Source organism: Polyodon spathula, chromosome 15 (genome assembly GCF_017654505.1).
Source record: "Polyodon spathula isolate WHYD16114869_AA chromosome 15, ASM1765450v1, whole genome shotgun sequence".
In the NCBI taxonomy this organism is placed as follows: domain Eukaryota; kingdom Metazoa; phylum Chordata; class Actinopteri; order Acipenseriformes; family Polyodontidae; genus Polyodon; species Polyodon spathula.
This window is the reverse complement of record NC_054548.1, coordinates 10,399,828-10,414,095: the sequence shown is the minus strand read 5'-3', so window position 1 is coordinate 10,414,095 and position 14,268 is coordinate 10,399,828. Positions and strand designations below refer to the sequence as shown.

The 14,268-nt window shown below is 36.6% G+C and overlaps 1 protein-coding gene across 7 annotated transcripts in view; it reads left to right on the top strand.

Moving 5' to 3' along the window:
• The window catches only part of LOC121327814 (dystrophin-like), a 222,876-nt gene that overhangs the window by 83,822 nt on the left and 124,786 nt on the right, over positions 1-14,268 (top strand). For all 7 annotated transcript variants that reach the window (XM_041272024.1, XM_041272029.1, XM_041272027.1 and 4 more), the window contains exon 11: positions 12,375-12,564. In XM_041272024.1, the coding sequence (XP_041127958.1) occupies positions 12,375-12,564 (190 nt within the window). The remainder of the gene's footprint in view (positions 1-12,374; positions 12,565-14,268) is intronic.

Genomic DNA, 14,268 nt, shown 5'->3' with positions numbered 1-14,268 from the left:
GTTTAATACAGAGCAGGCCTGCAAGCAAATAGCCACTGCAGTTACTCAGAACTGGAAACCCTAAGCCTACTGGTTGCCTTTGATGTGTTTTTAAGAGTAAATAATATACTGGGCTGGTGAAATAACAGTTCCTAAATGGTTAGTGGTTGCTTAAATCTGCATTCATCTGCAAATAAATGACATTAGTAACATATATTGCTTGTGACAGGTGCTACCAGCAACTATATATTTATAAATATAGAGAGGATGCTGAATGATCATTCGTGGTAAACGGTTCTTATTCACCGCAGGAGGATGTCCCGGTAAATCACAAGCCGATTAGGTGTGAGTGGTTTATGTAAGGACAGACTCCTAAGGGGAATAAAAACTGTATAATGCAAGCGATAATTCAGTATTCTGTTATAATAAGTATATATTTTAAAATAAATATGTACATTTTTATATTAAATCAATTAATATTTTGATTATTTTACCTGGCGGACCTTTACTTTCATTGTCAACAGACTATGACCTTTACTTTCATTGTCAACAGACTATACTTTGACCCGGAATCATTTAGAACCCTGTTTATGCCCTCTTTGCAACCGTCTTTAGCTATAACTTTGAATAATATAATATAATCTGTCAGTTTACATCCTCTGTTGTTTCCTACCTTTACTTGTGTTAATGAAAGTGCTACAGGCTGTTTGTATAAATCAGTTGGAGGCGCAAATGTGTGCTGCATTGTTTTGTTAAAATAGCAAATCCTCGAATTGGTAGTACAATACAATATTTGCACATATCTAAAAACACCGTCTCTCACTGTAAACTGCCTGTCGAAAAACGTAAGGTACTGATTCAGCAGCTGCCCCAGCACCATAAGGGGTAGATGTACTAAAGTGTTGTGCCTGACGCAATAGTAGCAAAGCACTTGCAAATGAGTCTGAAGTCTAGGGTGAAATGTACTAAACAAGCGCAATGCTGTTAGCGACTTTTTAGGGAATGCTTTAAGGCTGCAGTTTTTCTTTGCGGTTCAACCTTAGATGAATATGTAATTATAGGCGTTCCTGCATACATTCAAAAAAGGGGGCAGAGATAATGCAGATAAGGGTTCACAGATATTATAATGAGATGTATTAAAGCTCACGGCAATTGCGACATTTAAAATTGCATCAATTTGTTAAAAACTTTTGGAGGCACCTTTTAAACATTCGCAATTGTTGGCATTTCCCGGTCCACTTTTTCTCGTGCGTTGCCAGTTGTGCTCAATGCATTTTTGAGGCGAACACTCAAGTACCTAATTTTCACTGAAGTCAGGGTGTACTTACAAGCCTTGAAAACAAATTTATATGTAATTTCTGGTTTCCCCAGCGTGTTGGAACAGACTGCACACATGTGCCATTAACCCCTCCAGCTCATTCTGAGCATCTATATAGGACCATGATCTATTTTGTGTTAATTGTCTGCTCTAGGCTACTAAGTAGGTCAAGTTAATAATAGTAATAATAATAATAATAAATAATAATAATAATAATAATAATAATAATAATAATAAATTGGAAACATAATGGCAATTTATTAAAAAAAAAATCATAGGCAATGTTGCTATAATGGAGGACTATATTTTGTAAATGAAAAACTAAATAAATACAGAGATAAATAAATACCAAGAGTTATTTGGCCAGGTCCATTGATTTGAAAGTGCCCCCAGTGGATTAAGGGCCTATAACGCATGTTTAAATGTTTGTTGTGTGTGTGTGTATTTTGATTATCAAAATACACCTTATGGTTTTCCTCAAAATGTTGTTCTTAAGGAAACAGAGAATGTGTTAGAAAGGTTGCACAGCTTCTGTGGCCCACAAATATCACCTTGGTTATTATTATTAATAAGGACAACTTGAAATCTCAACTATACAAAAGTGTGAAAGCCCGCATATTAAGGTTGCACAATCTGTTTTTCAAAATGCACATTTAGATCAAACTGAGATGTATCTGTTTTTTTAAATCTTGGGTATCTTCCTGTGAATGTCCTTTTTAATTTTCAAGGGTTGCTGTGTCTTCAGGCTTTACTTAGATCTGATAAATAGTGTGTGTGTGTGTGTGTGTGTGTGTGTGTGTGTGTGTGTGTGTGTGTGTGTGTGTGTGTGTGTGTGTGTGTGTGTGTGTGTGTGTGTGTGTGTGTGTGTGTGTGTGTGTGTGTGTGTGTGTGTGTGTGTGTGTGTGTGTGTGTGTGTGTGTGTGTGTGTGTGTGTGTGTGTGTGTGTGTGTGTGTGTGTGTGTGTGTGTCCTTTATGTAAAGACCTGTGTTGCTTGTTTGTGTGAAGGTTTGTTTTTTGTATTGTCCAAACCAATTTATCACATTTTCCAAAAACTGTTCATATTCCAATTTCTGTAGGTTTATCTGTTGGAACAGATCTTCTATACTGTACTACATCAGAACACACATTCTCATAATGACTATAGTCTCATGCTTGTCTTGCAGTTTATTGCACACATTCCTGAAAAAAAAACATATTTTTTGCAAACTGTAAGAGTGTTCTATCGGAGGTACCTTGTATATTGTCAAAATTCCTGGTAAAATTATTGTCTGTCTTCACTCCTAAACTTGCTTGTCATGTAAATGTACTTAATAGAACAGATAAGTTTATTTTGATAGCATCATTCGTCTGCATTGGACATGCTAATCACTTGATTTAATATGCCAATCCTATTTAAAATGGAGGCGTAAGTTTCTCATGTAATACAAAGCAAACATAGTGATATGTTGATGAAGAATGATTGTTTTTTCAGTGGATGTCAAAGATAAATAAGTTTGTGATGTCTCCTATTATATTTCCAATAAATAGCTATCTACATTATGAGCAAATATCAACTGAATTCTTTAGCTGATGATATTTCCATTTTATTATGACTTTTAGGAGCAATATTATTTTATTTCCATATCTTGGCTGTAAGTGCTATGGAGTAACTTTCATTTGAAACAGTTCTGAATTAACTTTCTTTTCCTTAAGGAAACCCAATATTTGTACCAATACACACACACACACACACACACACACACACTTACATATATAGCAGGCAAGTTATATGACAATCCTTAGCAGTAGGTTCTGCATATGTAGGTCAAGGAGATCCTTGCTGCATTTGTAGATGTATAATTATTCCAAAATAATCCTAGGCTAAAGTTTTTGGATAGGGCCTTACATTCTTTATTAAACATGAAGCTATATTCTTGAAACCCTTACAAATCAGGAAGATTGTCATGTGAAAACTTACAGTCCAGTCCCCTGCTCTTTTAGAGCATTCCCATGCAGAGGCGGCTGGTGACATTCAGACCTTTATTAACCAATGGGCTCTCCTTGAGGTGCTGTGCACTATTTGTTTTGGTTTACTTTTGCACATAAATATTTTATTTACAGTAACATGAAAAGGTCTTCATTTACAATGAGGTACGTATCCATCCTTGTTAACACATCTAAGTCTGTCACTTGATAGCTAATGTAGTCATTCATACACGTGACTACTACTACAAACTACTACTCCAACTAGTATATACTTATTCCAAATTGCCAATGTTGAATTTAGTCTTCTGGCGCTTATAATGTAGCGCCAGAAAGTGGTACATCATCAGAATGAGGCACGCCTACCAGACTTGACCCATGCAACGCCAGAAAATGAAACGCTGTCAATTCTGCACAAATCACTACGAACAAGACAAACTGTAGTTCACCCACAAAATCATATATGTTTACAATTTTACATAACCCAATGTGTTGCTCATCAGTTAAAGTCACATAAATTTCCTGAATTGTGAAAAAAATTATATTAAAAATACTTTAAGGGTCAAACCTTCAGGTGGATGTTTCCTTGTTTTCTGAGTTAAAATCATTTGTGATTGCCTGGGCAAGCGTATTACACAGTGAACCATGTTTTAACGCATACCACAAAATAACACCCCGTCGGGTCTTTTGGTGCTATAGTTTTCAAAACCTCTGCAAATCCTTACTTGAAGATGCACATCTAGGGACATGCTGCATACAATTTGCACGCAGATGTGAGGTTGAAGTGAGATCTGCTGGACGTCTGTGACTGATGATGCTTTTTTTACTGGGTATATATCATATCAATAAGAACTCTGATGTAAGTGAATTATTTACAGCAAATTAAGCCCTCTTGTTAAAATGATGATGGGTCACAGGGGAGATTTACATGTTAAGTGTCAAAGGAAAACTGTTGACATCATAGCCGTAACATTTCATTCGAATCTGTTCCTTTCAAGCAGTATAGCATCAATTATTAAGTAACTATAAGATTAGTTGCTAGCACTTTACATTATGTGTATCTAATTACATTTGTAGCACTGTAGTTGTAAATGTGATACATTATAAATTCACAACCACAAGTGTAAGTGCAATGTAATTACTAAAGAGATTTGCAGTTACTAAAATTTCCCAGTGAATCGAGCTTATATTGTTTTTGTAAAACCGCTGCTGCCACAAAATAACCTTTATACAGCAACACTGTTTTAACCGTAAAATACATACTGTAAAACTTCAAATAATTGCCGGGTCTCAAATAATCGCCTGTCTCCAATACGCGCTGGGTTGGCTGTCAAATATTGTAAATAAACGCCGGGTCTCTGCCACTGCCACTGAAGCTGAGGAAGATGAGAAGGTGCTTGAGTGTAATGAACTGCTAACAAGTGACAGCAACGAGAGTGACTCTCAGGATTAATAAATAATAATAATAGACAAGGTAAAATAAGATAGGCCTACATTTAATGCATATTGGGTTAATGCATTTATTACATTATTAAAAGTTTTGGTAATTATAAGCGTGCTGAAAGTAGGCCAGATGCAAACCTCTTGGTGTATTTTAATGTGTTTTGCTGTGTTAACAATGTACAAGTTTGAGATTAAACAATACATTATTTTTGATAATGGTACTTATTGTTTTTATTGTTAATTTTTTAAAATACAATTTGTACTTCTGCTTGTTCATTTTTCAATGTTTTGCATACCGTATCCTTGTCAACCAGTGCATGTAAAAAGGTTGTATTAAGACTTTCACTTTATACTTGAGGGTGTACAATACAGTGTCATTTTGTTATAAAACTGTTACTTAGTTCCCATAGACACAACCTTTTATCAAAGTTGCTTGAATGTTTAAATTGAGTTACAATGTTGCTACAAGGTTGTGTATTAACAGCTTCTCATTGACCATATGAAACGTGTGAAGCTAGTGATCTAACATAAATGCCAGTCTCAAATAATCGCCGGTCTACAATACACGCCGGGTCTGCTGGCAAATATTATAAATAAACGGCGGAGGTGTTTAATTGAAGTTTTACGATAGCAAGGTTACAGATCTTTTTCACATGTTAAATATGGCTTTCACCTAAGCTGATCAGTCCTAAAGAACATAGGCCTGTTATCAACGGTATTATAGAGCAACACCTCTCTAGCATTCCTGCTGCTGTCATTGTTTGAATGGGCATCTTGCGGAAAACATGTTCTTTTAGTACATTCTGTTAGACAGTAGTAATTCTTCTGTCTTATTCTAGCATATATTGACTTCTGTTTTTTATGTTTTACTCTGGAATGGAAAAACACAATCCATCATACGAAGGAGTCTATATTTTAAGTTGGAGAAGAGTTTAAAATGTAATTATCCACCAATTCAGATTACGGCTGTCATGAGACATACTGATGCATGATAATATCACTGGTGAAAGAAATGTAATGTAAACAAATAATTGAATATACTGTACTTTATCCAAAACTAATCATAGTGACCTACCTTTATGGCCTGCTTGGTTAGACTACTGGAGGCTATATCTTGCCTGATTTTGGTAAATGATAACCTTGCATGACATTATTCTACCGTAATGTAGCTCATAGTGACCTGCATTTTCATTGCACCATAACTTGTCCGATGCATAGACTTTTATTATGATGAACTGATCCAAATTCACAAAGCTTTACCTCAAGAGCTAAGGAATGTTTTACAGACAGATTTTAAATAGTAAATAATTGTTTTTTAGTCACTTGGTAAACACGTATTATTATTATTATTATTATTATTATTATTATTATTATTATTATTATTATTATTATTAGGGTTTTTAATCTTGACATATTCTATGTATGAAATTTTATTGAACGACAATTACAGGTAATCACTTTTAATGATTGTGGAAGGGTGGTGGGTAATTCACACCGCACAGGTGCCCAGTTTTATTTTCGGGGTGCTGTTTTTCCGTTTATCCCGCAGATGGCGCTGTGGGTCCGTGGTCTGATTTACCAACGATGGTAAACAGAACCACGGGCATACCAAGCGATGGTACACAATACTGGTGCCTTGCAGGTGCTCAAAGAAATAACAACGAAAACAGAAGGCAAAAATAACAAAGGACACAATAACAAAACTACAAATAAAAGGTGCTGCACTCTGCAGCAATATCCCGGTCGCCGCTGCCCGTGTGACCCGGATCTCCGTCCTGCGCTGCCAGCTATCTAGCCTGCTCTGTTATATTTTTAAGGGGTCTGCCCAAGGGTTCCCCGCTCTCACAGTCTCACTGTGACACTTCTGTGTCTTTTTCTCTCCCGGCTGGTTCTCGGTCCGCGACCAGCGTTTCCGCACTCTCAGCGAGTCTATAAGGGCAGACCTCAGGAGACAGCAGAGCATTATTTTATAGGACCAACAATCACCCAAGACTCGCCTCTCAGCCATTCAGAGAGGGGGAAAGTCCACACACACACTTTCCCACCTCCCCGTGTCACTGCCATGACTCACAGGCGGTTGTTGGGCGACTGCCGCCCTCTTCCTGCAGCCCATGAACACGCCAGCAGAGTCAGCACAGATCTCTCCCTGCTACAGTGATGTAATCTGACATTTATTTCAGTTAGCTGAAGAGAAATGTAATTTACTGAGTGCTATTTTATTTGTTAGCTGACGAAAAAGTAGGATGTAGCTGTTCATTTGCTGATATCGTTTGAAAGAACATTGACTAAAAAGAAAAAGCAGCTTATTTGTGACTAAGATTATACGATAAACATGTAATAGTGCCATGAAAGGCAAGCACAGATGAGCAAATGTTGCAAGTTGCAGTCTTTTTCTCTTAATTCTGACATATTGTGAAATATTGGGTATACCTTCCTGTTGCCCTTTTGCAAAGGTTTTTATAAGTACCTACTGCCATTTTTCAAGATCTCTTTTTTCACAGTTTTTTGATACCATACTCAAGTAGACATAATTAATCAATCAGTTGTTTTTTTAGTCGATCAAAGGCCAAAGGTGTGATTAATCTATGAACCATTAATCAATTAAATATTCATTCATTATTATTAATGATAATGACGTTTATCGCTGCTGTATATGATGTGAATATTATCAAAAAATAAATAAAATATATATTCTATGGAATAGGAAATTCCTTCCTGAATATTGTATTTGTATAAACTGTATACATAAATACACATTATTGAAATGTAAATCACTTTGGCTTCAAAGCCAGCTCAATCTGGTCATGTTGCCAGTGTAACAGATGTGGAAGCAAGAAAAAACATAATCCTAAAATTATATAACAAAAAGGTGAATGAAGGCATAATGTATGTAGATCAGGGTGTCCAAATACCATGAGAATGGCGCAAACGTTGAAGAGAGACTCTATTGTTTACCCACCTGGCCAAGTACAGAATATGAGATTTCAAATCATTTTTTTAAAATTGTAATGTGCCAAAGCGGCATGCTAGCTGCAGCTGCACTGACAAAAAACAGTGTCAATGCAGCCTAAAGCAGGGGTTAACAATGAGGGGTTAATTCTGAATGATTAGCACACAAGGGTGAAGTGAGAGAAAACACTTAAATGGGAAAGACAAAGTAGTTCCTTAATCACACTGGATGCATGCATCTATGGGAAGTGACAATGGCAGCAATTTGTTTCTGACAAAAGGCCTAATTACTCCGGAAACTCCAGCCTGCAGTCTTCACAGAGCATTGGATTGTCTGACCGTTCAGAAAGAGTTTGTTGTTTTAAAGTGTATGAAAAGAAAAGACCATTGGCAGCACTTTGAACAGTTGTGTAGCTGTAAGCTTTCCATCATAAAGCCATGAAGTTGAAGGTTGTATTTTTCAGTAAAACATGTATATTTTTCATTTTTCTTTCTTTCATTGTTTAAGACGTTTGGTACTGTTTACTACAGTATATAATGTTACTGACACCAATCATAGGCTACTTGTATTTTTGTCAGGCACCTGGATTTTTGGTTGTACTATGCAGTAGTATAATGCTGTTTTTCACACAGGCCTTTGCTTTTTGTTAGTAACTGTGTTAAAACATATGGCTCCATTTATTGAATTGTCATACAATTAAACAACGTATGGAATTCTCGGCTTTCAGGTTTATTTTTTGAAATCACAGCGAAGCAAAACAATAAGGACTTTACCCTCAGCGATGTGTATGCATTTATTTTACTGTGTGTGGTGGTGGGGGGGGGGGGGGCTCGGGGCTGGTTGGGGTTTCTTGGTAGCAGATGACCTCATAATGAAATTTATAATCATAATAAAATATAAATAATATAAATTATAAATAAATAAGGAACGACATTACATTAATAACGTGCGGTGTGAATATACAGGGAATCTTCTATCGTCTTAGGCGAAAAGTCTCGTCTCGTCTTTAAGGTAAGAGTTAGAAAGAACTTTGTTAGGAATCGTTCATTTTGGTTCTTTTACTTATATAGAAATTCTCTGTATTTACCGTAAATTCTTCACTGAGAATGTACTGTTGAATGCAGGTCTGGAGCTCTGCTACACCCTTGTTTTACAGACTTTCAGCTCCTGTAAGAAAGCAGTGGGTGTGCTGGTGTTAGGTGACTGGTCTTAAAATATTTTAGATCGTCACCTTTGTGGGGTGTCTGGATTCCAATTGAAAATAACATAGAATATGCATTTTTTTTTTTTTTTTTTTTTTAATATAACACATAACTATAAAACAAAAGTTTGGTTATTTTTTATTTGTGTTTGGTTTCTTTGTGAAGCTAAGTAAAGCTAATTATTATACTATAATCTCAGTTGATTCACATCATCAGAGTCCATCAGGTAACAACGCTTTTGATGTCATGTTTTGTGCAAAGAAGATCGTCTTCCCCCTTTAACCTTGGCTGTGCACTCCACTAATCATCAAACAGACATCAGTGTCCATTAAAGGAGCAGAATACGCATTTCAGAGCAGAGCAGAATACGCATTTCAGAGCAGAGCAGAATACGCATTTCTTTCAACTAGGATTAGAAGAGGATCAGGACAAGCAGTTATGGATCAGGATTAGTTCACTGTTGTCAGCAGAAGAAGGGTTTCCTTTGAACCTTCTAGATAAGCTTGGGCCTTGTGATTTCCACTGTAGGGAGCCTTGTCTATCTTTAGATGCTACTCTCTCCAACTGCAAAAGCAAAACGTATGTTTTTTTAAATGTCTCGTGACATCTAAGCTGATCAGTCACTGCTGCCCGGAACAAGTCGCCACAAATCAGCGAAAATTAGAGCTGCATATTTCTTCACTATAAAAAATTATTTCAGATTATTGTACAGTCTAGAAATTGGTATTTCACGATATTTCACTATTAAACATAATATGTTTACCTGAAAAACAATTTAGTTTTTGATATCCACCTTTTTAAAGACGTTCTCGTGTCAGGCAATTCTAAAACAAAATAAAAACATAAATAAAAGTAACAACAGACATGTGAAATGTCCCTTTCTTCTGCTGGACAGAGCGATCTTTAGTGTTTCCAATCTTTGATGCAGCTGGTGTCTTTTTGGTTGAAGATGTTTTAAACAAGTCATTCAGCTCTATGCAGTGTGTTCAATCAGTTACCAGAAGCAAACTGAACCGGCTGCCAAGTTCCTAAACGCAGAGCTAACCCAACCCACGTGTTTGATGGTCTTAAGAAAGCCAATTTGTACGGGATTCCATTTAGCTTCTACCCAACCTAAATTATATGGCCCATGACCAGAGGACTGACTTATTTAGCCACTGCAATATATAGGTAGGTTGGTAGGTATAGCCACAATACAGTTATACAGTCTATTGTTTTCTTATTGTTATTTACGTTATCATGAAAGAAACCTTTACAGGGTGCCTTACAAAGCGGAAATATAGCTTGAAGTTGACTGCAGGCATTCAATAGCTTCTTTTAAATATTCATGGAATATTCATGGAATATGTTGGTGCTCAGATCACAATATTGATCTACACCAAGCAAGCTAGAAGAGTTAATACCATGATATAGAAAACAATATTTAAATTAGCTGAACTTAACTAGTAACATCAACACTTTATTTAAAAATCCCTGAGGTAAAATGTTAAGATTCATTTGTAATTTGGATTTAAGAGAACACAGTAATAAATGTATTTTTAACACATTTTTAATCACTAAAACACATTTTATTAAATTGAAAAAATGAATTATTTTAGCTCTTCATTAAAAAAAATTCAATTATAGGCATACATCTTTATTATCTGATATACCGCCAAAAAGGGAACTGTAAATTATTCGAGGACATTAGGCAGTCAGCTTGCGGTTATCTTTTCAAAAGGGAAGGGAATTATTTTCTATGAAACTATTAATTTTTGTATAGGATAGATTGAGTATTGAATTTAATTCCAGTACCCGACTTGAAGAGGTGAATGTACCATACAGCTTGGCATAAAAAAACAAACAATGAGGCTATGTTAGAGTTATTTGAAACAAAGATTTCTGTATGTAGGATAGTAATGTGTTAATAGCCATGCTGGTCTACATACAAGATGTATGAACAATGATTTTTTTGGTGATACCATTTTAAAAGGATCGGCTAATACATATACAAATATATACACTAGCTTTCGAGACTTTTGTAATGTGTATCTACAGTATTAAGCTGATCCTATAAAAATTTAACACCAAAAAAACCTTGTGTATATAGTATGATACCCCTTTCACACAGACGAGTTATGACGGCTCAGAACTGGCACTGATGCAGCATTTTGGTCTGTGTGAATTGCCTATACCACACTGAACCATTCCCCAGGCAGGGGAAACTCTGTAGTCAGGGCTACTGTCTGTGTGAAGTCCAAAGTCCTGTGTGGCTTTGGAAAGGTACTGTGTGAACCTCAGAGTATTGATTAATTTATGAACTGTGTGTAACAAGTGTTTTTGTAAACCGGTAAACGGCTTAGCTGTCCGTCTTATAGTTTAGATCATATGTAAAAGTTTAATTAGCACTCCTAAGTGGGAGCTAGGCTTTTGTTTTGTGTTTCTGCTCTGTATGAATAAATGTGCACGAAAGTGCTTAAAAGTGGGTTCAGTATCTGAAAGGGCGTAAACGAGCCTGAGCCACGCCTTACTGGACTGCATTTTTTCTCCTCCCTCCTCTACTCTGCCACACTGCCTGTGTGAAATGCTATGCTAGTACTGAAGCACTATAGTGGGCGTGGATTGAATGTCAACATCCCATGTGACTAGATACTGAACATGTTGGGTCTTTTTGTCGTTGGTGTTACACACTTTAATTTTTTTCAAATCCAATGGCTCATCAAGAAGGAGGTAGTAATTGGAGTCAGGAAGAAGTTAAGGCATTGTAAACCTTACAGGCTGACGAGGAGATAAATTCACAAGTAGAAGGGACGATGTGTGATACTGTAATTTATGGGCGAATCGCCGACATGATGCGTGAGCATAGCTGCAACTGTTGCCATGACAATGATCTGTTGACTGGCAGGTTTGAAAGTTGTACTCACAGGATCCCTTTGGCTGTGTGAAAGGGTTATCACGGTATTATACCAGCATAGATTGCGCAATTTCGTGCTGTGTGAATGGGTGTTTTAAAGAATTGTTTTAACGTCTCTGAGATGGCTCAGTAGCAGCATTTGTGTGTGAAAGGGGTATAAGATTGAATCTCAAGTGTCTATCCTGGTGAACGAAACACAAATAAACCAGTCACTCAATCAATCAATCAAACACCACCTGCAAAAACAATTCATTCAGTACTGTTTTGTTGTTATGAATTGAGCCATTCTGAATGGCAATTACAATAAAAAAGCATGAGAGTTGTTAATGTGTGGTCTTTTCTACCACATGTCTCTATAGGTGTCCCAGTTCTGGTTAGAGAGTAGTATCTCAATACTCATTCAATACTTTTCAGTGAGTTATATAAGTCTATAGCTATATATATATATATATATATATATATATATATATATATATATATATATATATATATATATATATATATATATATATATATATATATATAGGTGTTTGGTTACCAATAGGAGGTAGAATAATAATTAAGATGCCTTTTATTGAAAAACTGCCTCTGTTTGAAGTTGTTGTAATGAAATGTCTCCTTGGCAGGGTGGGGGAGAGGGAGGCAGCGTTGGAAGCAGCCCTCAGGCTCCTGCAGCAGTTCTACCTGGATCTGGAGAAGTTCCTTGGCTGGTTGACGGAAGCCGAGATGACGGCCAATGTTCTCCAAGATGCCACCCACAAGGAGGGTTTGCTGGATGATGCCCATGTGGTTCGAGAGCTTGTGAAGCAGTGGCAGGTAAGGCTGGCTGTCCAGTTCAGTGCAGTTTACAAAGCTGCGTCTTTTTCATCTTGCGTGATCCACTTTTTTGTTCTAGCATTGTTGTAGATGGAAAGGCCTATGTTAGTAATTACTTACTGTCATTCAGACGTTATCTACTTGTTTAACTTATGTGTCTTACCATAACTAGATAGTAACTCAAATATTTTCCATCACAAAAAAAACTACCAGAAATACGCAACTTAAAATGTAATACTTGTGATGCCACTATGTCAACAAATAACAGGTCTTTTCTATTATTGGTGTGAAATGAAAGGCCCCTGGCAGGGTTTAAATGTCCTCAAAACTTCATGTCGTCACAGTGTACTGGATTAACTTTCATTTGTCATTGACCCATGAAGACCATGAAGATGTTCTTAGCATAACCAATCATTGCTTGTAACACAAAAATGTGCCTAAAAGGTGTAGTCACTAAGCTTATAAAATCAGTTTATTACCTTCAGTCTCATTTACTGTAGACTGTGCATGTTGAAGTCTGTTAAAAGTATAACACTAAAACAGGGATCCACATTAGTCCACTGATATTCAAGTCTCTCATACATTGTGCCATCCAAAACTCTGGGACAGATAAGTTACAGCTAAACATTTCCTCAGAAAGAGACACTCTATCCTTAATTCCTCATAACTTATGGACCCTCATGCACTGTAGTGTTTTACATTCAGAGACAATTCATTATAATATTTTGCATGCACTGTGCATTTAAAAAAGAATATTCTGTAAATTTTCTGTGACAAATTTAATTAAATTAATTAAGGTAAAAGAATTCCATAAAAATCAATGTCATTCTTTCAGAATTTCATTGCACGTCTGAATTTGTTTAAACAACTGCAACTGATTAATACGTGTATTAATACTTTTTGTTTTAATGCAGATGTTTAGAGAATGCAGCAACACATGTCAAATGACATTATTCATTATTCATTTGTCATTATTCTGTATTTAAGTAGGCGTGATGTAAAAAGCAGATTCAGTGGGAATTTGGCTGACGAAGACTCTTCAACAGGTTCCCAGTGGATTTATCTGCTACAGTTACCAGCAATCACCATCATATACTGGAGCTTTTGTGCTCATCGGTCATGTCTCTGAGTCTTGTTACCAGTTTGGCCAAGCGTGCTGACCCTCTATGATATTACACAACTGAAGAGCAGATAAACGAGAAAGGAGAAATGCTGATAACAACAATCCGGAGCACAGCGATCTTCTCCATCACCTTCTGTTAGTGAGGTGGCTCCTTTGGCTGCCTATGAAGGATATTATTCCTCACTGGAGCCTTAATGTGGTGCTTGGTGCACTCATTAAGCCTCGATTTGAGCCCTTGCATTCAGCTGAGCTGAAATTTTTCTCGCTCAAAACGGCTTTCTTGCTTGCAATGACCTCCGCAAAGCCTGCTTAAAGCCAAAACAAAGGTTACACTCCATACTAATCCTGCTTTTTTGCCAAACACTATCTCAGCATTATTACACTACACAACACTATCTCAGAACCAGTCTGTGGAACTGGATGTTTTCCATGCACATGATCCTAACTTTGACAGAGAATGGTAGCTTCATATGCTCTGTCCAGTACAGACCCTATGGGTTATGTGGACAGGATGAAAAGTTGGTTGTAGTCCAAACTATGTTTTGTCTGCTATGGGGCAAAGTCCCATGTTCAAGCCCTGT